Source organism: Ambystoma mexicanum, chromosome 6q, assembly GCF_040938575.1.
Source record: "Ambystoma mexicanum isolate Mex_15411 chromosome 6q, UKY_AmexF1_1, whole genome shotgun sequence".
Lineage (NCBI taxonomy): Eukaryota > Metazoa > Chordata > Amphibia > Caudata > Ambystomatidae > Ambystoma > Ambystoma mexicanum.
The window spans coordinates 96,633,519-96,656,889 of NC_090937.1; the positions used below are offsets into that span (position 1 = coordinate 96,633,519).

The following is a 23,371-nucleotide window of genomic DNA, read 5'->3' on the forward strand; positions in this document are numbered from 1 at the left end:
CTGCTACCCTCCTTATTGAGTCTGTGCAGCAAGAGCTGTGGCCCTCCCACAAACCCCATCCACCGCGGGAAAGCAGGCGAGCAAGCAGTGCTCTCTGTGGCTGCCGTGAGGGAAAGGTGAAGCTGGGGGAAGCCCGAAAGCAGACCGAGGAGCATTGAAAGGCCCATTGTGAAAGATGTATATGATTTAGAAATCAAGAAACAGAACTGCCTATGTGAACTGGTTAAAGGTATTGATATCCGAGGAGCTAGGAAGTGTCCCAAGGAACTGTGCGATTTGAACTCTTGGGGAAGGGAACACAGATATTTTGTGAACTGTTTTGAACTTGGGGAAGGGGAAGCTGATCGTAAGCCAAGAGCTGGGAGAAGTGCTGAGCTTTCTTTTGAACTTTGAACACTATTCATTTTGATGCCGACATCCCTGCACAGTGTATACAGTTAATTGTGAGGGCAAGTATAGGTTTTGGTCACAGATAGACATTTAATTTGGACTTTCTGACACAGACTATCCTTAGTTTTCTTTAGGTAGGCAACTCCCACCTTCACATAGGGCAGGTTATGCTTACTCCATCCTGATTTTTAAGTTAATAAAACTTTTGAGAACCAATTTTACATCCGTTGTCTGTGTCTACTTCATGATGCCTTCACACGATTACTACTCCTTTCTGTTATCAATTCTTCTTTACCTCCATCAGTCAATAATAGATAGATAATGAAATTATAGATGTATTTCCATTCAACTTACTTCTACATTTATATTCAAATATTTTCCCATCTCAGTGACGGGCTCATCACAGCGGATGCTAGAATATATAATTTCCTGCCATGCACCATTCTATGCCGCAAGATGAAAATTTGCATAATCTGCATAATTAAAACTCACATTGGCTAAATCCTTTTTGGTAGTCCTAAATAGATCCTCCCAAACTAAACATTTCACACAAAAACATAAGTTTTAACAAGGTTCTGTACAAGAATTATGGGCAAAACAGTGAATCCCATGTTGTATTTTTTTAATATACAAAATCTTAGCAGCTTTAGTTTTTCTGCCTGGTATCTATTGTATATGCTGTGAATGCAAAGCAGCAAGGTATTTAGGACAGATGGCAACATCCCTTGCAGTTTTCACGACTTCCGTACTGCCGCCATGGACCGTTCCCGGGTTTGTTAGATTTTCAGATAAACTTTATTTTTCCAAGTATCAACATGCCTTCTTTCAAGAGAGGCCTCTTCATCATCTTAAACCCACCAGACACAGATGCAACCCGTAGAAACGCCGGCTCAGGATGGATTTCCATTTCGGCCTCTTCATGACTAAGTGGCAGGCTCGTCGTTATCTTTATGGCTCAACCTCAATTAATTGTTCCCTGTCTGTGAGAAAGCATGTATTTGTTTTCAAATCTCATTTTGGGGAAGGTAGCATGAGCAGAATTGACATGTAAAGAGTTCAGTTCTGGCTTCCTTTAATGGGGCCCCATTCCCACTTTCAGCTTTTAAAATGTACATTTTCCTGCTCTCCCTGATTTGACATTTTCCCCCAAAACACTCCAGCATAAAATATTTGTGTTTCGTTTCCTGAAACTGTGTTTTGTCTTTGTCCTCAGGTTAAGTTCCCAATTTTTTTTTTTAAAGTTGCAGGTTATTTTCTCGTACTTAAAATGTTCATCTCAGGCCTTGTCAGTTCGAGTTCTATCTACCAAAGCAAACGCAGTGGTGAGATCTAACAATGCAGCATATATGAGAACTGCATTTTTAGTCCAGTCTAGCTTTTGTATACAATTCATTAAAATTCCATTACAATCAATGCCCATATTTCTACGAATAACATTTTGGAGTTTATTTAAAATTCCCTTTTCATCCATTGATTGCTCCAAATGTCCTAAAATCAAAGCTGAGAATATTTGACAGTGTGCCTCAACAATTATTATTGATCTGTAGTAATTCCGTGATGACCTTTTTTTAAAAATAGGAATGACGTATGCGCTCTTACAGGAAACTGATGTCCTTTGCTTAATGATTGTCAGGACGAGGTGGGGGGGTCTGTACTTCCGCTCTCTATATGGCAGAGGAAAGGCACAGAGGACCCCAGCCGAGATTCTCTGATATGGTAACGCTGGTCGAGCAATCAAGGCCTAGCTTCTCAGGAGGTGATGCGGGCTGGTTCTTAAGTACAGTGTATCCCCAAGCCCCCACAAAGGAATGTCCACACACTGGATTACTGAAAACACAGTCTTTATATAATTAATATTCAAAGGTTATGTACACTTATCACAATAACGCACTTTGTGCTCCGGAAAATCAACAATGGTAAATATCTACAATTCTACAGTGGTACCACTAATATTCGATTAGAGTGCATTCAACCAGGCTGTGAAAATGCCACACGGATCAATAGCAATGAAACCAGCAATAGAGAGAAGAGAGAAAGCAGACGGATGAAACAATAGGCAGACGACTGGTCCTCGCTACTGGACTCAGCTCTGAGTGGAGATCCCCCCACCTGGGCAACCTGTAAAATAACGATATATAAAACAAGCCCAGTCCATATATTGTTCAAGAGTCTCGTTCTCTCCCACAATGTTTTACCCCCCCAATGTACCTGGTGGAGTAGAGTTCGTCGGCGAGGCGTCGACCGATCCTTCTGGAGTGACTCCCTTTAAGGCAGGAGCCACGGATCGTCGAGAGGCGTCGCGGACTCGGGGTTCGGTGTCGGGGAATCGGCGGCCCTTCTTGAATGTCGCCCCTTTCAAGCGGGAGACACGGGGCGCCGAACGTCCGACCGTGAACCGGGTAGAACGACGTCGATGAGGCAGCAGGCTTTGATCCGAGCGGTGCTCGTCGACGACAGAGCGTTGGCGTCCTGCAAGGAAGAGGCGTGCGGGGCACCTCGGTGACGATAGTTCTGGACCGCAAAGAGATGAGGAAGAACTGTGGCCCAGCAAGGGCGTCGAGTCGTCGGCGTCTCTGCGGTCTTTGGGTGGCGGGAAACCCACCGGTGGATACTCCTCGGCGCGTCGACGGTCAGGCCTTCTCCCACAGGAGACGGCACGGCGAGGCAGACGAGAGCGTCCGTTGATCAAGTTAAAGTTCTTAGGCAAACGGGAGCACGGCGGCTCCGGTCGGCGACGGCGGTCGTCGACAGTGGCGGACAACAGTCCGGGTGCTTCGCTTTGGGATTCCTCAGCAGTCCCCGTATCGGGTCGGCAGCCTGTCGTAGGTCTGTCTACCAGGGAGCATTGGCAAAGGTCAGCTGTGCACGATGGTCCCTCGTAGCTCGGGAAGAGGGCGCCTTACCAGGTCCTCTCTGGGTCAGTCCTTGGAGACACAGCAGCCTTTAGATCGTGAAGGAGAGCCACGGCAATCCTTCTCTTCCAGCAGGGCCTCAAGGTCAAGCGTCAGTTACTCCAGTTACTCGTCGTAGTGGACTTCAGCTTCTGAACAATTTCCAGTGGTGAGAGGTCCCCAGATATACTATTTGGTCTCTCATCCACACTGCTGGCACACACTCAGCAGCCAATCGTACAGAAGGGCATTCATGCAGTCGGTCAGCCAATCAGGCACGCAGGGCATTCAGGCCACTCTTCTCCCGCTCAGACACTCACAACAAGGAATGTGGATTGAGACAAGTACTCAGCCATTCAACTCTACATACTGCATTCAGTCCAGTTTCGGGCAGGGCTGTCTCAGTCTTTGTCTCTCATGGCAGAAACCAGACAGCCACAACACGGAGTGCATATTGGTCACACTCCCCATTCACCCAGGTCCCACCCACAGGCGGTACCCACAACATACAGTCAGCGGGAAGGCTCCAGTAAGTCTAGCTGGGCCTTCACAACAACACCATATACGGAACTTCCACCCAACAGCCAGTCAGGGGGAAGGGACAGAGTCAGGGCTTCCCAGGACTTTGGGAAAACAAGGTACCAGGCGATAGAAAGCAAGAGGCCACCGGGGCCATCTTGTTTCCTATCAGGAATCAACTGATTCCAATGGCAGGGCCGGGGTACCCCAAAATGGCGGATACCCAGCGCACCTGTCAAATTCAGCATGTAGCTGCCACCAGCCCATACCCAGCTCTGTGGGCCACCCACGGGTGCCCAAAAACATACACTAGGGGCACAGGGTTGCACCCCTACCCATGGGTGCCATAAGGGTATCCCATGGGTCTGTTCACCAAACCAAAAGAGAGAGCTGCACCGCCAGGAGTCCCGCATGGACTTCTGCGCGGAAAACACGACAGAACACACAATAAGCACAGAAAAAGGACAAGGATACGGAGGCCCTGTCCCTCCGATGCATTTCCAGCATCACAGTCGCCCCCCCCAGACTGAGGTTAGGGTGCCTAATCTCCCACGGGATAGACACCCTCATCCAGACGGTCAACATACCTTCTGGAAAGGCCATCTGCATTATCGTGACTCTTCCCTGGTCTGTGCTCTATGGTGAAGTCTAGCCCTTGCAGGCTAATGGACCACCTGAGCAGTTTCGGGTTTTCACCCTTCATCTGCATAAGCCATTTCAGGGGCTTATGATCTGTTTGGACCTTGAAGGTGGACCCCGTAAGGTAGGGCCTAAAACGCCTAAGGCTCCAAACTATACTAAAACATTCCTTTTCAACAGTAGCCCACCTAAGTTCTCTACCCTTGAGTTGTCTACTGATGAATATGATAGGATGTTCTCTCCCTTTGTCATCTAACTGGGACAAGACAGCTCCAATTCCGGTGTCGCAGGCATCCGTCTGGACGATAAAGGGTCGGCTGTAGTCAGGTGCACACAACACGGGTGCCCTGCACAGACTTTCTTTCAAGCCATCAAAGGCCCTCTGACAGTCTTCAGTCCAATTAACCTTCCTAGGCTGTTTGGGTGAAGTCAGAGCTGTCAGTGGTGCGGCTATGGTCCCATAGTCCGCCATGAAATTGCGATAATACCCAGTGAGGCCCAAAAAGGCTCTCACCTGGGTTTGAGTAGTGGGAGTCTCCCAGCTCTGTACGTCCTATACCTTACTGGAAAGAGGCTGGATTTGACCCCCTCCTACCTCATGACCAAGATAGGTAACTTTCCCCTGAGCTATCTGGCACTTGGTAGCCTTGATAGTGAGGTTAGCCCTTTTCAAGGCCTGCAACACTTTATCCAGGTGTGTCAAATGCGCTTCCCAGGTGGAACTGTAGACGGCAATGTCGTCTAGATAGGCCACACAAAAGGCCTCCAGCCCACTGAGCGCATGATTGACCAACCTCTGGAAAGTGGCAGGGGCATTCTTCAACCCAAAAGGCATGACCCTAAACTGGTAGAGTCCCTCTGGTGTGGAGAATGCCGTCTTTTCCTTGGCATGGTCCGTCAGAGCTATTTGCCAATAGCCTGAGGTGAGGTCAAAGGTGCTCACAAACTTGGCAGCACCTATGGTGTCCACGAGCTCATCAGCCCTGGGCAATGGGTGCGCGTCAGTTTTGGTGACGGCATTGACTCCTCGGTAGTCCACACAGAACCTCCAATCTTTGGTACCCGCCTGGGAACTTGCCTTGGGGACAAGGACCACTGGACTGGACCAGGGACTGGTTGAGGGTTCAATTACACCCAGATCCAACATCTTGGCGACCTCAGCCTGGATGTGGTTCTTAACGGTATCTGACATACGGTAGCACCTGCTTTTGACAGGTACACTGTCACCAGTGTCAATTTCGTGCTTACACCACGGTGTAAGGCCCGGTGTCAGTGAAAACAGAGAGGCATACTGCTGGAGCAAAGCCCTGCAGGCCCTCTGCTGCTCTGTTGTCAAATTGGGAGAGAGCTGTACTCCCTCCACTGAGCCGTCCTGAGGGTTGCTATGCAGCAAATCAGGAAGGGGCTCACTCTCATCCTCTTCTTGCCCTGAAGCTAGCAAGAGACATGAGACCTCTGCTCGCCGGTGGAAAGGCTTGAGCCTGTTGACATGGAATACCTGGGGGGCTACCCCAGAGGCTCCCATGTCAACCAGATAATTGACTTCGCCCATCTTGGAGATGATCCTGAAGGGTCCAGTCCACTTGTCTGCCAAAGCTCTAGGCTTGGTAGGCTCCATCACAAGGATTTCCTGTCCCGGAGTCCAATCCACTTGCGACGCTTTAAGGTCATGCCAATACTTATTCAATTCCTGGCTGGCCTTGAGATTTGCTGTTGCCTGACCCATCATCTGTGTCATCCTCCGTCTGAGGCCTAACACATAGTCCCCCACTTGCTTGGCGGGACCCGGAGGTGTGGCTTCCAAGCCTTCTCGGATCAAGGCGAGGGGCCCCCTCACGGGATGTCCAAAGAGTAACTCAAAGGGGCTGAAACCAACACCCTCTTGAGGTACCTCTCTGTAAGCAAACAGCAGGCATGGCAGGAGGAGATCCCATTTCCTCCGTAGGGGCTCTTCCAAAGCACCTAGCATGCCCTTGAGAGTTTTGTTAAACCTCTCAACCAGACCATTGGTCTGAGGGTGGTAAGAGGTGGAGAACTTGTAGGTTACCCCGCACTCTTTCCACATGGTCTTCATGTAACTCGACATGAAGTTGGATCCTCGGTCGGAGACAACTTCCTTGGGGAATCCAACACGGGTAAAAATGCCCAGGAGAGCCCGGGCCACCACCTTGGCAGTAATAGTCCGAAGGGGTATAGCCTCAGGGTACCTGGTGGCATGATCAACCAAGACCAGGATGAACCGATGTCCACCTGAAGTGGGAGGGTCCAGGGGACCGACAATGTCGATGCCCACCCTCTCAAACGGTGTGCCGACCACTGGCAATGGCTGCAGTGGGGCAATGACCCTGCCTCCAGTCTTGCCAGATAACTGACAAGTGGGGCAGGTCCGGCAGTGGGACTCCACTTCCACTCCCATCCGAGGCCAGTAGAAGTGGGCAGAGAGCCTCTGCTTAGTCTTCTTGGTACCAAGATGACCAGCCAAGGGCACCTCATGCGCCAACTGCAGTAGGAAGGGCCTGTAAACCTGGGGTACCACCAACCTCTTGAGGGCACCAGGTTCAGGCTTAGTGGGCTCACTAACAAGGAGCTCACCCTCCCAATAAATCTTGAATGTCCTAGGCACTTCACCTTGTGCCTGGGACAGGGCCTGCGTCCGCAGACCCTCGAGAGAGGGACACTCTCTCTGCCCTTTACAGAAGTCCGCCCGGGAGGGTCCCCCTTCAGCTAACAAGCATTGAAGGTCGGGATGATCCTCCGGGTTGAGAACCTCTCCCACAGGAGAGTCTTCTGTCTCTTCTCCCACAGGAGTTGAGTCCGGGTTTTCCACTGGACCCAGCCCGTCCGGAGCATGGATCCCAATGGGTGCAGCAGGAAGAGAAGGTGTTCCCTCCACAGAGGTGGCCTTCTTGGTCTTCCGCCTTCTTGCCTTAGGCCTCGCCTTTGGCTCGGGTACCTGACTCACAGCCAGACCCGGTGTCACCTGTGACCTAGTGACCGCAGCAGCAGTCATGGGAAGACCATCCGAGATCAACCCCAACTCTACTAGATCATTACCTAACAGAATGTTAGCAGGGACATTGTCCTGAACCAGGACAGGAAGCTTTGCTGTCTTGTCTCCAATCATGAGTGTGACTAAGGCTACAGGCGATAATTTGGGAGGCCCACCAGCTAACCTGGTGGTTCTCAGAGGAGCACTTACATAGTCCTCTGGCTTGAGCAGGGTCCTGTCCACCACTGTCATGCTTGCCCCAGTGTCTCTCAAACCAGTAGAAGGCTGGCCATTCAAGAGGACACTTCTCAAAAACCTACGGGTGTTCTGCGGGATAGTCGCCAGTACTTCTGCGTACTGGTCCCAGGCCCCAAGGGACACTAAGGAAATCTCTACTGGAGCACCAAATGTGATTCCGGTAGAGGAGGGGAGGACGGTGGCCTCCACCTCAGACACGGGGTAAGGGTAGGTCAGGCTGACAGCCTGTACTCCAAGTGCCTTACCTTTACACTTGGAGTCACCCCTTCGGTGATCCAGAGCCCCACAATCCCAACAAGTGCTAGGAGTGCGAGGTACGGTACTGGAACCACTGGGAGCCTGCTTTGCAGCAGGTGGACCACTACTCTTATTCCCACCCACAGAGGACTTATCCCCACTAGATTTTTGGTTCTTAGGAAAGGAAGGTTTTGTTTTATTCGACTGTGACTGCTTGGGGGACTCCTCAGCTTTCTGAGAGGCCCCCTTCTCTTTATCCTTGTCCTTCCCACTGGGGTCCTTAGGGGACACCCGGTGGGAGACCCACTTGTCAGCCAACCTAGCCAGCTTAAAGGGGTCCAAAATGTTCTGGTCAGCAACATACTGACGCAGCTCTGGCGAACAGGCTTCAGAAAAATGCTCAAAAAACAACAGGTGGGATAAGTCAGCAAAAGTTTTCACCTTGTACCCATCAATCCACCCCATCATGTTCATGTGCGCCGCACTCACCCAGTCAACCCAAGACACATTCTCTCGTTTCTTAAAATCCCTGAACCTTTTAAGATATTGGGTAGGTGTCTTGCCAAACTTGGCAATTAAAGCAGACTTCATACACTCATACTGACCCCTTTCTTCCACACTCAGTTTCAGAATACAGTCATATCCAGTTTGAGGCACTCTGCTTAACAAACACTTAGCCCAATCTCTTTTATCGACATCATGAATCGCACACGCCATTTCAAACGCTTCAATCCATTGGAGGATATCTGAACCCTCCAAAAACACACCAACCAAATCTTTCATAAACTTGGTGGCTGGGGACCTGCCACTCTCAATTGGTTTAGCTGAAGTCTCCACTCGAGCTTTCTCTAACTGGATTCTCTGACATTCAGTGTCCTTATCTTTGAGCGCAAGATCCTTATTTTTGAGTTCAAGATCTCTATTCTTGAGCTCCACTTGCTGTGCCAGCTCCTCTTTCTTAAGTTCAGCATCGATTTCCAACTTGCGATATTCAAAGGCTAACTTCATCCTTAATAACTCAAGTTCCATGGAATTGCTGGGGTTCGGAACAGAGGCAGCAGGAATGGCGGCATTCCCAGAAACAGATTCAGCGACAACCCCAGGGGCAGAGTCCTCACTGGTTGCATCCCCCCCTTCATCAAGAGTTTCACCATCAGTCTGGTAGTCCACCAGGGCAGCTATCAGCTCAGCCCTAGACTTATCCACAAAGTCTAACTCCCTGGCTTCACAAGCACTCTGGAGAGCCTCTAAGCTCATCCGAGTCAATTTACCATTCGCAATGGTCTCCATTGCTTGTAATGCAGTTATTTGGAACACACCTAAACCTTAATTCAATAAAGTGCAGATATTTTGTAAGTGGCACGGTTATACACTGATTCTTAAAACCATAAGCATCCCACCGCTGCCACCAAGCTTGTCAGGACGAGGTGGGGGGGTCTGTACTTCCGCTCTCTATATGGCAGAGGAAAGGCACAGAGGACCCCAGCCGAGATTCTCTGATATGGTAACGCTGGTCGAGCAATCAAGGCCTAGCTTCTCAGGAGGTGATGCGGGCTGGTTCTTAAGTACAGTGTATCCCCAAGCCCCCACAAAGGAATGTCCACACACTGGATTACTGAAAACACAGTCTTTATATAATTAATATTCAAAGGTTATGTACACTTATCACAATAACGCACTTTGTGCTCCGGAAAATCAACAATGGTAAATATCTACAATTCTACAGTGGTACCACTAATATTCGATTAGAGTGCATTCAACCAGGCTGTGAAAATGCCACACGGATCAATAGCAATAAAACCAGCAATAGAGAGAAGAGAGAAAGCAGACGGATGAAACAATAGGCAGACGACTGGTCCTCGCTACTGGACTCAGCTCTGAGTGGAGATCCCCCCACCTGGGCAACCTGTAAAATAACGATATATAAAACAAGCCCAGTCCATATATTGTTCAAGAGTCTCGTTCTCTCCCACAATGTTTTACCCCCCCAATGTACCTGGTGGAGTAGAGTTCGTCGGCGAGGCGTCAACCGATCCTTCTGGAGTGACTCCCTTTAAGGCAGGAGCCACGGATCGTCGAGAGGCGTCGCGGACTCGGGGTTCGGTGTCGGGGAATCGGCGGCCCTTCTTGAATGTCGCCCCTTTCAAGCGGGAGACACGGGGCGCCGAACGTCCGACCGTGAACCGGGTAGAACGACGTCGATGAGGCAGCAGGCTTTGATCCGAGCGGTGCTCGTCGACGACAGAGCGTTGGCGTCCTGCAAGGAAGAGGCGTGCGGGGCACCTCGGTGACGATAGTTCTGGACCGCAAAGAGATGAGGAAGAACTGTGGCCCAGCAAGGGCGTCGAGTCGTCGGCGTCTCTGCGGTCTTTGGGTGGCGGGAAACCCACCGGTGGATACTCCTCGGCGCGTCGACGGTCAGGCCTTCTCCCACAGGAGACGGCACGGCGAGGCAGACGAGAGCGTCCGTTGATCAAGTTAAAGTTCTTAGGCAAACGGGAGCACGGCGGCTCCGGTCGGCGACGGCGGTCGTCGACAGTGGCGGACAACAGTCCGGGTGCTTCGCTTTGGGATTCCTCAGCAGTCCCCGTATCGGGTCGGCAGCCTGTCGTAGGTCTGTCTACCAGGGAGCGTTGGCAAAGGTCAGCTGTGCACGATGGTCCCTCGTAGCTCGGGAAGAGGGCGCCTTACCAGGTCCTCTCTGGGTCAGTCCTTGGAGACACAGCAGCCTTTAGATCGTGAAGGAGAGCCACGGCAATCCTTCTCTTCCAGCAGGGCCTCAAGGTCAAGCGTCAGTTACTCCAGTTACTCGTCGTAGTGGACTTCAGCTTCTGAACAATTTCCAGTGGTGAGAGGTCCCCAGATATACTATTTGGTCTCTCATCCACACTGCTGGCACACACTCAGCAGCCAATCGTACAGAAGGGCATTCATGCAGTCGGTCAGCCAATCAGGCACGCAGGGCATTCAGGCCACTCTTCTCCCGCTCAGACACTCACAACAAGGAATGTGGATTGAGACAAGTACTCAGCCATTCAACTCTACATACTGCATTCAGTCCAGTTTCGGGCAGGGCTGTCTCAGTCTTTGTCTCTCATGGCAGAAACCAGACAGCCACAACACGGAGTGCATATTGGTCACACTCCCCATTCACCCAGGTCCCACCCACAGGCGGTACCCACAACATACAGTCAGCGGGAAGGCTCCAGTAAGTCTAGCTGGGCCTTCACAACAACACCATATACGGAACTTCCACCCAACAGCCAGTCAGGGGGAAGGGACAGAGTCAGGGCTTCCCAGGACTTTGGGAAAACAAGGTACCAGGCGATAGAAAGCAAGAGGCCACCGGGGCCATCTTGTTTCCTATCAGGAATCAACTGATTCCAATGGCAGGGCCGGGGTACCCCAAAATGGCGGATACCCAGCGCACCTGTCAAATTCAGCATGTAGCTGCCACCAGCCCATACCCAGCTCTGTGGGCCACCCACGGGTGCCCAAAAACATACACTAGGGGCACAGGGTTGCACCCCTACCCATGGGTGCCATAAGGGTATCCCATGGGTCTGTTCACCAAACCAAAAGAGAGAGCTGCACCGCCAGGAGTCCCGCATGGACTTCTGCGCGGAAAACACGACAGAACACACGATAAGCACAGAAAAAGGACAAGGATACGGAGGCCCTGTCCCTCCGATGCATTTCCAGCATCACAATGATAACATCTGTAAACAACATATATAAAATAATCGCCCAAGTTTCAGGGGCTTGTTTAAAAATTGCATTTGCCTTTTTTTTTTTAGGACCCCCAGCTCTCGATCCACTAGACTGCCTAATATTTCTCTCAATATCATCAACTGAGAACTCCAAATACCATTCCGCTACCTCCACAATCGTTGTTGTCGTCAAAGCATCTCCTACCTGTCCATACAGAGCAGAGAAGTATTGTATCCATATCTTCTCTGGAATGGGATTTGTCTGCATCTCCTCTTGTCTCACTTCCAAGGCATTAATTGCAGACCACAAATTGGCATCATGCTTCCCTGCTATAATGGCAAGCATAGCCGCCCCAACTTGTTGCTCAAGCTGACATCGATTGGCTTTAGACCAATTCCTTCACCGTTGTTTTTCTTTCATAATTAAACAATCCCTAGCCGTTCTATTTCTTGCATAATTTTCCTACTTTCCCTTTTCTTTTCCTTCACATTTTTGTCAAACTTGTGAATATGATGCCTAGCCACTGGGACTCTAATCAAAGACACAATAGATTGTTGGATGGAATTACTAATATCATTTACAGAGTATAATTGCATTGTGTGTTCAAATGTAGTATTAACAACAGTAAATTTAAATATTCTTATTAAAAAATGGCACATTTCTATCACTCCTTTTTAATCTATTGCCACTACAATTCACCACTAAGGGCCCTATTTCACTTCCTAAACTATTTCCTTTGGTCTACATAGTAAAGGTGGCGACAAGCATATCATGACGGCTGAGGCTAGTTTCTTTTGTATGGAAATCTAAACATAACTCCAAAAGCATTTTAGTCACAAACATTTAGTCTATGACAGAAGAGGAGGAGCCTCTAAGCCAAGTTAGAGAACAAACCAAATCCGCACATGCTTCATTGAGCAAAAACAGGCCCCAGTCCTCCATTAACTCTCTCCAGGACACACCTCACTTAGTTTTACTAAGCCTTGTGATGCGTGGTCCTAGTTCCCCGATCTACTCCTCCTGCAGACTGAAACTCTCCACAATAGGAATTTAGATCCGCAGCGACCATAATCTGCCCTCCTGGATAAATGGCATCCAATGCCCCGAACAACTCAAGACAACTTCCCTAGAATTTCTTCAAGGTTGTCATCGAGCCGTTGCCAAAAAATGTGTGCAATCAGCCATGTACTGCCACAATTAGACCACCCGATGGTGGTCGCCAACTTGCTTTTGGTGCCGGTTGCAAGACCGTCTTTTGACCGGTGTTACTGAATATTCTTTAAAATGCACAATTTGCATCACATTTTAGCAAAAACCTCTCCCTTTGGTAACTATTCAAACAGTGCCACAAAAAAGAATGACTTGCCATTTGCAACTGTGGGCCACTTTTTCATTGGTGCCCCAGAGACTATGCCCCAGTCCGAACCTGGAAGTAGGACTACTGTTGGAGAGCACGCACAGCAAATGTTGGCCATGGGAAAGGAAAGGGGCCTTTTTTGTTTACGTTCCGTGAAAGCCTGCAGGCACTCTGTGGTGAAAAGGAGTACCTCACTTTTCTCTCCATCTCAGGAACGTGCGCACTCTGCTTGGAAAAGCCCCATCTACCATTGCAACAAAACTGCAGGAAGACTTTCCATAGAAAAATATTAACCTAACCAGTTGCGACGAGGGCTCTACAGTATTGATGGCATTCCTGTAATGATCCATATCTAGGAATTACAGCCGGGACTCTTTTGTTTTAAAGTTCCTCACTGCTACAAAAAAAAAAAAACACTTGGTCAATTCAGCATAAGAGCATTGTTCCCATCCTAAACGAAGACAACCGTGAAATACATGGTCACTGGGTCAACCACTTCACTGGGGCAAGAAGGAATGTAGGCCCATGTGACAGTTTGCCGAATGCCACACACTAGAAGGGGGGGGGGGATCTGCAACCTTTGGTTCTACAGATGTTTTGGACTACACAACCCATCGTCTCTAAGCAGCATAGGCAATAGCCAGTTATCATGGGAAGTGAAGTCAGAGGTTGAGGACCCATGAGGGAATTGCAGAGGATGCCTACTCCAATATATTGAGGGGAGGGGGGCTAGGTCAACGGTCTTCAAACTGTAGGTCTTCCTTCTATTACCTCACGGGCCCCTTAGGATGTCCATGGAGGCATGAAGCCCTTTTAGAAAAGGAGGGTGGAACTGCTCTTAATAGAAAACAAAAGAGGTTCTAGCGTTTGGTGGGGACACGCCAAGAATACTTTTTACTGGTGGATCGATCGGCATAAGCAAGTTTGGAAACTTTGAAAAAAGAATACATGTGGTGTTGTGACGTTAACGTTCCAATATAATGAAGGTGCTGGCTGCAGAGCCCCCTGACTTACCTTTTAGGAGGTACAGGACCCTTCTTGCGCCTCCGGGACTTCCCTGGTCCTGTGGCAGGATATCTACGCTGGCGCCTGTGGCACACCCTTGTCCCGGGCCCCCTCGGCGGCCGCGAACGGGCAGCGACCCCGAAGGGTAGCCCGCTCCCCCTACTCCCCCGCTGCTGCTGCAAGAAGAGGCCAAGGAGCCGGAGCGCCGGCCCGGCCCAGCCGAGGGGCCCCACTCCACATCCATTTCCACCACCATGCCCTCCTCTTCCTCGACCTCCTCCGGCTCAAATCCCGGGTTGTCTCTGCTCCACGCCTGCCGGGACCCCGAGGATGGCGGGGACGGGGTGCCGGCAGCGGGGAAGAGCGGTCGGTCGTGGCGGATACTTTCCATTTCCAGCTCCATGCCCGCGGCTGGGTCTTGCTCTCGGGCCCCCGGAGAAGGGAGGCTTCCACCCGCCGCCCTCTCAGCGGCCAGCCGCCCCCGCCGAAGTCTGCGCCGCTGCCTCTCCTCCTCAGCCTCCTCCGGTCCCGGCTGGGGCTGCTGCCCGGGACTGATGCGGTGCGGGTTCACCATGCCTCCCGCGGGAGACGGGGGCCCGCCGCCTGGAAGCCCCTGCTCGATGCAGCCATCTTCCCCACCCTCCTCCTCCTGTCTGGGGTTCTCCCCCCTTTCCACGCCTCGCTGCGATGCTATTTGCGAATCCAGATGGAAAACAGCGCAGGTTCACTTTGTTTTGGCTGCTGTTGCCTGAGTGCTCTGGTGGGAGGGAGGGGGCAGCCGGCTGGCAGGGTGTGTGCAAAGTCCGGGGGCGGGCAGCCCTCACTCCCAAGTCTCCAAGGAAGCGCCAGTCTCCGTGAACTTCCAGGGAGTCTCCCTAACCCAAAATGTGTACACGAATGTTAGCTAGATATTCACTGCTAATATTTCGAACATGCAATGAATACACGTTTCAGTGTATACTCCTTGAACATACAAGCCAGCTCCAGTGCGGTCTCGGCGTGATTGGAATATTAATGACAACGTTTCGCTATGGTTGCCAGGGCAAACCTAACAACATTCAAAACCACATGTCCCAGTTTTGCCTGAATGGAGAGTCGCAAGGGCAAAAACACTGCCCCGCAAACACCTTACATTGAACCGCCCTGTCTCTTCACCGAAACAAAATTACTGACAGAATGTCCATAGGAGTAAGCAAAAGCATCAATCTTGTTTATTTGGAGGGTAGAGCCCAAGGTCTGGTGGGGTGAAACTGAGCGTTCGGGAGGGGCCGGGGGGATGAGTGTGGGGGTGAACAGGTAAGCTTCATCATAGCTGCATTATTTTTTTTATTTTTTTTATTTTTTGGGATTTGTAAAGCGCACTGCAGCCCTCTAGGCAACGAGGCGCTATAAGTATACTTAAGGAGGCTTGCTTGTGGGTTACAATAAGCGGCCCAATGTGTGAAGCTTTGCAACATACAGTTATTTATACAGTTGAGTTACTGAGTACAATGTTCTACAATACAGAGTATGACGAGTTCAAGTTATAACAGTAGTTGAGACATTATACAAGAAGACTAGCCTCTTTAGACAAAGAGCCTTGTTTTTAGGGCCTTGCGGAAGGCGGAATGGGACTCGATAGATCTAATCTGGTCTGGTACTTTGTTCCAAAGAGTGGCGGCCATAGTTGGGAAGCTAGATCCTCCAGCACGCACTCTGCTTGAGTGAGGTACTGTGATGCGGTTAGCAAAAGCAGTTCTTGCAGGTCTGGAGGCTGTTTGTCTGGAGATCCTTTGCGTGAGGTATCTGCGGGCGAGGCCGTGAATACATTTGTGGGTTAGGGCTAGTGTTTTGTTGGTCCCTTCCGAAAATGAGATAGTTGGCCACCAACCAGGGAAGTTTTGAAATTTTTAATTTTTTTATTGGTTAAAATGTATTTCAACCTTTACAAAATCAAATAAACAGCACATTATACAAATATAGATGAAGTGAGATGCCAGAGCTGTACAGAGGGACTGGGAGGGAACAGGAGAGGTGGCGACTTCAGAAGGATTGGACAGCTCCTTGCAGATTTGAAAGAGTTTGGCTGTGCTGTTACAGGCCGCAGGAACGCAGGCTTGGATGTGGACTCTCTTCTTGGACAGGACAGAGAGTCTGTAATGCCTTTGGAGCAGGCGGCAGGCCGGTTTGTCAGAGGACGCGCCCAAAGCCCTCCACTTCCTCTCAGCCACCCTGCACGTGCGTTTTAGGGCGGCGGCGAGGTCAGATTCATAGCAAGAGTTGCACTTGGAAGTAGGCTCAAGGCAGTTTCTCATGACAGGGGCAAGGATGTCCAGAGTGTTGGAGATCGCAAGATGCAGGATAGGGAGGGCGGTGTCAGTGTGAGTCAGCGCAGGAGTGGGAGCAACAGAGAAAATAGAGGCAAAGGCATCCACTGAGACGCGCTTCATGGGCCGGATGACCGAGAAGGGAGGTGGCAGTGCTGGGGTGTGCTTAGCCTGAGGGATGGAGAGTTTCAGATGAGAGGAAAGCAGAAAGTGGTCAGTCCAAGAGAGAAATGTGGTGAGAGGGTTTCAGAGGGGCAGGAGTGTTGTTAGGTCTAGAAAAGACCCTGAGCTATACTCATTTCGGGACTGGGGCTAACTAGCCTTTTGGTTGTAGCCCCTGAGATTCTGTCCGGGGCTACAACCAAAAGACCCAGGGCTATAGCCTCTTAAGCCCCCCTCAGCAGCGCCTCTGGAGAGGGGGATGTCTGAGGAGATGAGAACCAGGGTGTGTCCGGCAGAGTGTGTCAGACCGTAGGGTAGAATGGAGAAAGAATGTCACAGAGGTTGCTGAAAAGCTCAGAGGAGGGATTAGAAGCATCCAGGTGGATGTTGAGAGGTAGAGGCAAGGAGAGAAGAGGAGAGGTCAGCCCACTCTGAGAGGAAGAGAGTCTCCTGGCCTGAAGATGGTGGCCTGTAGATGGTGGCCACAGTCAGAGAGAAGCCAGGAGAGATAGAGAGCCTGAAGACTAGGCATTCAAAGGAAGAGTAGGCCTGCATAGGAATGACAGAAGCAGGGACCACCTCAGGAAAGATCAGAGCAACTCTACCTCTGGGTCGGTTGGCTCTGGGCTGGGAGAGGATCTTGTAGCCTTCAGGGAGGCGAGTGTCAAAACCCGTGATAGAGCTGGCTGTGAACCATGTTTCGGTGAGTGAAAGGACATCCAGGTCAAGTTCTTTCGAGGAGGAGGCAGATGTCAGAGGAGTGTTTGACAGCAAAGCGAGAGTTGAGAGTAGCGACGTGGAGCAGGTTGCCACATTTGAAAGACTTCCAGGGTGGGGTACAGGCTTGAGATATACCCAGCGAAAGTGGTGGAGGGGCCAGAGAGTGGGCAGGAGTGGTAGAAGGAGGTGGCATAGTAGCCGGAGAGGAGGACGAAGGTGCCAGAGAGGCAGGAGAAGGAGGAGGAGGTGGCAGAGGAGCCAGAGAGTTGCTAGTAGGAGTAGCAGGAGAAGGGAGGAAGTTGATCAGTAGTTTGGTTGGTACTGTAACAGCCCTTTAACCTGAGAAGAGCAGGCTGCCATCAATATGGGACGTTGTCTCATGTGTGGAAAGGGGCTGAAGATTGCCAGTGATGATTATCTTCTTCTATTAAGTGATTTAGATCCAGAGTTTGTTGCTTTATTCAAGAAAACTGCATAACGATGAAAATGTTCGGTAGTGTGCAGATCTGTGTGCAGATCTGTTTAAGCCGTCTGTTCTGGTTTCAGAGTTATAAGAGCGACATGTGAAACGACTGCAAGCGCTCATTCTTTATTTTAGCAGGATATGGACTCATGATTTCTTTGAGGTATTCCTTTAAGATGAGATGAGTATATACTGACAAGTGCCACTACGCTATACTTCACGTGTACCTGATTGCACATGTTGACTGGCTTACAGAGCGGTTGAGTATTTTGGAGACGTGTGTGGATGTAAGGTGAGCATAGCTGTTTCCTTTGGTATGCAAGCATCATGGTGTTGAGATACTGTTCATATTGTTCGGTTATTGGTTACATAGAGATTGACAAGATGTTTTCCGTCATCTCTTGTGATAGGGTATTCATTGTGCTGTTGCCGTGGGGACTTATCACGCATTTTTTTTGTTCCCCAAGGGGACCATATAAAACAGGGGTTATCCTATGTTTTGCCCATGGGGAACGTTGCGTGTTGTTGGGGGGGGGGGGGATTAAACCCTGCTGAGCTTTTGGGGAACTAGACTGCACTGAGTTGTTTGGATACTAAACCCTTCTGTGTTATTGGGGCACTAAAACCCACTGAGGTTTTTGGGGAACTAAACCCGCTGTGTTATGGGGCACTAAACCCCCTGGGGAACTAAACCCTGCTGTGTCATTGGGGAACTAAACCCTGCTGTGTTATGGGGGCTATACCCTGGTGTAGGTTGTGGTGTTTGGTACATGACCATAATGGCGTGGCTGAACGGGAGTTTCTGGAACATGGACTTGTGGTTGGGTATAGCACATGTTTGTCAAGGAGTTCCCCCCCTTCTCACCTGATTTCGATCTTTGCTGGATTTCTTGGTTGATGCCTTCTTGCGGACGGATCGGGTCTTGAATAAGGCTGCACGAGTCTCTTCCGACTCCAGCGTGCGTTCAACGTTCTGGGATGCAAAGATCCAGGAATCCGGGAAATTTACAGAGTGCGCTACTCAGCACACGAGTCCAGGAATCAAGAAAGGAAGGAAAGGGACTAGGAATGGGGTTGGCTGGGAAAGAACCAAGGAAAACAATACCGCAAGCTACGGAGCACACGTCTGGCCGCTACTTCGCAATAGCATTGAGACGCGTGGAGCTGCGGGAGGCGTGGTCTATTAATAGAACACGCTACGTCCAACGTGTAGAGCGAGAAAGGTGTTTCACAGTGGACGGCCATGTTGGGAGTACAAGGGAGTGTAAGCCCCGTTGAGACAAGGACCAGGAAGTCCAAAAGGGGCATGTTCTGTAGGTCATGACAATGTTCATGTGGGGCCATGTTTGAAGTACCTTACACATGTGTTGGAGTTATGTTTTGACATTGGCAAAGTGTTGCAGCTTTTTAGTTGTCAGCTGCAAAGGGTACAAATGTGTTGGGGAATTAGTGGGTGGAGAGGGCATGTACTACTTTTTGTGACCAGCAGGATTTTATTATTACGCTCTCCGCATTTTAAAATTTGTGACCTTCGGGTTCAGAGTGTTATGCTGTGTGGATTGTGCAGGGGTGACCTTTGGATTCTGCTGGTTGGCTGTCTGTGTGCGTTGTAAGGTAGTGACCTTCGGGTTCTCATTAACTGGGATTGAGTGTGTTTACCCCCTGTCTCTGCACTATGTTTCAGTGTCTGCTGGGGAAGTTGTTTGTTTTCCTTGGGCTTCTGGTTCTTGCCCAACTAGAGAGGCCGTTGGCTCAGTGTCAGTCAATTGTTAATGTTTTTCTTGTGTATGGATGGTTTTGTTATGTTAGGAAATCTTTGTCACGCTTAGAGGGGTAATTGGATGTTGTGTCTCATCCCTAGTCCGTTTTTTATGTTTTTCATGGCCTTGCTGTTGAAGGGAGTGAGTGGGGTCTGTGTTTCATTGTGACAAGGGTGTGAACTTTCCAGAGATTCGAAAACTGGAATGTACATGAATGGTTTGGTGTGATGAGTCACATAGTGTGAATTAAAGGATGAAGTGTTGGAGAGACATTGGGGTCATTACAAGGTTGGAGGTAGCCATGGTGCTATTAGAACCATGGCTACCCCCTTACCGCATACGGGGTCCGGGTTCCTCAAATGAGGAATTACCAGGCCATTCCGACCTTAGAGGACCCAGTAATTCCTCATTCAAGGAACCCAGACCCTGAACATCCCCATTCCCAATCGAGCTAAGGGCGGCTGGTAAAACCAGTCGCCCTTAGCGGGACCCGCTAAAGGACCTCGTAATGTGGCGGTAAGGGGTTAACGGCACTAGCCCCTTTACTGGCACCGTTAACCCCTTACCTCCAACCTCATAATGACCCCAGTATTAGCTCTATTATTGCAATTGTTGCATATCATATTTCATGCCATTTTGGGGTCATGTGTTCCTCGTTAGGGTTCGTAGTCTGCATTACAATTTTATTCATTGCAATGTTTTATGTTGAACGGTGTCTTTTCTCGGGGTGTCAAAAGTCTGTTAATTGTCTATTTAACATTTTATGGCACTTTCCCTTTTCACTATTTATGAATGTTAAGGGAGAAGGTGTGTAGTGGGCACCTGCAGTATGTGTGATGTCAGCATGGTTACTGGGCACCTGCAGTGTGGTGATGTCAGCATGGACTACTGACATGGGGCTTGAGAGTGAGTGTTCTGGAGGTGACCGTTCGGCAGAGAGAGATGCAGAGAGGCTGAGTGAGGACTGCCTGGGTGGTGGATGCCGGCCTCTGTCCTTCTTCCATCTTATGCCCTTGAGACATGCTTAACCTGTTGCGGTCAAGTTAAGAATTACCCACCTGGTGACTATGGTCTTCCTTCTGTTTTGGCACTTCCTCCCGCTGCACCAGAAGGCTTCGTGGACGATGCACAGAGCTTTTAAGTGAATCCTATGTTTCGACCAAGGAACAGAGTCTCCTTATTACATTGCCGTGCAATACAAAAACCATAGGACTGCGAGTGAGTCCCCCAGCTGCCAAATTCAATCATAGCGGTAGGCGTAGCGATCTCACATTATTTTGGTCCACTTGCGTTGCTCGCAGGAGAGGCACTAGATCCCAAGTTCCAGATTCTCACACACCGCTCAGAAAAAAGCAAGCTCTACTCATTCTATTAAGCATGCTCATCCTACTTTATGTCCTAACTGCAAGGAAGTTGCAAAACGGATCCAGACCTTTTGCTAACAATTGCACTGTTTTATGTACCTTAGTATTGACTTTATCTTCTGAAATTGGGTCCCTGAAATCTATGCTGACTAAAAATAGCACGCAGCCTCTGGCCTAAAGCGCCAACTCCTATTTGGATTTTCTAAAACGATGGCTAACACAGTGGTTGCGAAAGATCTAACCACACACCCTCTAAAACATCCCCAAGTCTGTAGATCATTGAATCCTCAAACACGGGAGAAAGCCTCCAAAAGAAGAACTGGTGAACTGCCTAATGTAATTACCCTAGTTTAGCACCTGGAGAGAAACTGTGGTAAAAATTCCTGTAATCACCTTGGGAGAGAATTTCCACTGCGTGAGTAAAAAATCAATTTGGAGAACGTTGTTAGATTAAATAAAATCGCTGAGTTGTATAGCAGAGACCAAGTCTTATATAGACACATCCCCTAGAGAACTCTTTGAGACCACGGTTCCCAAACACCCAGCCCCGGTATAATTCACGTTGATATTTTCTCATCAGCACCCATAATCTGGTCCCCAGTGCTAACCACGTATTTTAATACCATTAACCGAAAAAATACTGTTCCATCTAGTTGCTGTGCAGCCGAAATAGTAGAAATTTACCAGAAAGGTGATCAAGTGTTGTCCAGGAAACTACTGCCCATTTTCACTTTCAGATAGTTCGGCCAAGGTCTATGGAAAGGTGTTATTAATAAGATTAGAAGAGTGGGCCGCTGATAATAATGTTATAGAACCTTCCAGGTGGATTCTGAAACAAATGGGGCAAAATCAAACATTATCAGTGATATTCTATAAAAGTTTGTTTGGAGCCGCAAAGCGTTTCTGTTACTTTTTGTTCATTGTCTTTAAAACAGCTTCCAGCAGTGTGAAAAGGAGACAACTTTGGAAGGTGTTGCATACATTGGCAGTCCATTCAACCTGGTAAATGCTATAGTTGTTCCAACTCTGCAAGGGTTCTTTTTGGACAGGGTGAAGAGTGCACCTACTGGTTTATAGTAACTAGTGGGATTAGGCAATGATGCGTACTTGCCACGCCCCTTTGTTATTGTATATTGTGAGACGGGCATGGTATCAAGAGAGATGACACAGGCAACAGATATATTTCTAAACAAAGCTTTATTAATAATCAGGATGGTGTAACACCTAGCTAACCCTATGCTATGGTGGGATGTTCCCTGCCTAAAGAAATCTAAGTATAGTCAATGTCTATAAGTCCAAAGGTTTGTCTGTGTCAAAATCTATGCATGTCCTCACAACAAAAAAAAATCGAGTTGGGAAATGTTCTCAACCAAATATACGTGTTCAAGTTCAATACAGTTCCAATGTAACTTCACAGTTCGCATCAAAAGAAGGCCTTGGGTTTCCCTTCCCCAAGTTCAAATGTATATCAAGTTCATACAACACTATGATCTTGGGACTCCCTTCCCCAAGATAAACACTCTCCAGTTCTTTGGTTCTCAGGGTTCCTTTCCCCAAGATTTACAGTGAACATGTTAACTTGCTTCCTCTGTTCACAAGTTCATAAGCGAATACCTGGTTCGATTGATCAGTCATTTGGTTAGCTTCACCAAGGACACACACTTATTTGCTGCTTTTCAAAGATGTAGTGGTTTCTGGTCTAGGTGCAGTTATCAGACCACACGGTCCACCCATCAAAGGTCACGCAACCGTAGGTTTTCCCTAAAGCCATTGTTCAGACTTTTTTGGGCTTAAGCAGCACTTTTCATGCAGTTTGGTATTCAATAAATGGAGTTTTCACGTGTGTGCACTTATGCAGTACCTTTAAAGCAGTTCAATATTCAATAAATGCAGTTTTCAATACCAATTCCAAAGTCCCTGGAAATGATCTGGCGTTCTTAGTGTTTCCCAACACTTACCGGGTCTCTCTAGCTCTGTTTGGCGGCTTCTCCCTGAGGGGGAAAACCAACTAGTCAGTTCGCCAGTTACTTCAGCACACGCTGGCTTTCATGCTTGGCTCTGCCTCTGCTCCCTAGCAGTTCCTGCTGTATGCCCTCCCTCACAGGGGCTCCCAGTCCTGCACAGCCAACCTCAGCAAGACTCTCAGGATCTTCGTTGGCGTAAAGGCTCCTCGCTCCTCAGCACGGCAGTTCTTCGATTCTCTTTTCCTTCTGTGATTGCACCTCACATGTGCTTCTGGATTCCACCTTTTTATACTCTCCTCTATTACTAACAGGCTGCAGGTGAAATGATGTATCCTCAATTGCCAGACCCTCTTTGAATCATCTATTAGTGTGACATGCCTGACCTTCATTGCCACATGCCTTCAGACCACTCTTCTTCATCTCAGAACCAGAGTGGTGTTTATAATAGGAAATCTGCACTACTCCTAGTTCCCTCTTCTTCTTCTCAGTGCTTAAGAGAAAACTATAGGGGAGGATGGGATGAGATTGGCACTAGCCCATAAAGACTAAGGAAGAGAAGGGTAGATCAATATCAGGGAAGGGGGGATGCCATGCCTCGTCTTCGGGTACCCTCTCTCCAATACCCAAGTACCCTAC

At 49.2% G+C, this 23,371-nt stretch overlaps 1 protein-coding gene across 1 annotated transcript in view; it reads right to left on the reverse strand.

Moving 5' to 3' along the window:
* Window positions 1-14,827, reverse strand: part of PKD2 (polycystin 2, transient receptor potential cation channel) — a 309,434-nt gene extending 294,607 nt beyond the window's left edge. The window contains exon 1 of the mRNA XM_069630542.1: window positions 14,006-14,827. Coding sequence (XP_069486643.1) covers window positions 14,006-14,570 — 565 coding nt within the window. The 5' untranslated portion in view covers window positions 14,571-14,827. The remainder of the gene's footprint in view (window positions 1-14,005) is intronic.
* Window positions 14,828-23,371: the final 8,544 nt, after the last annotated feature.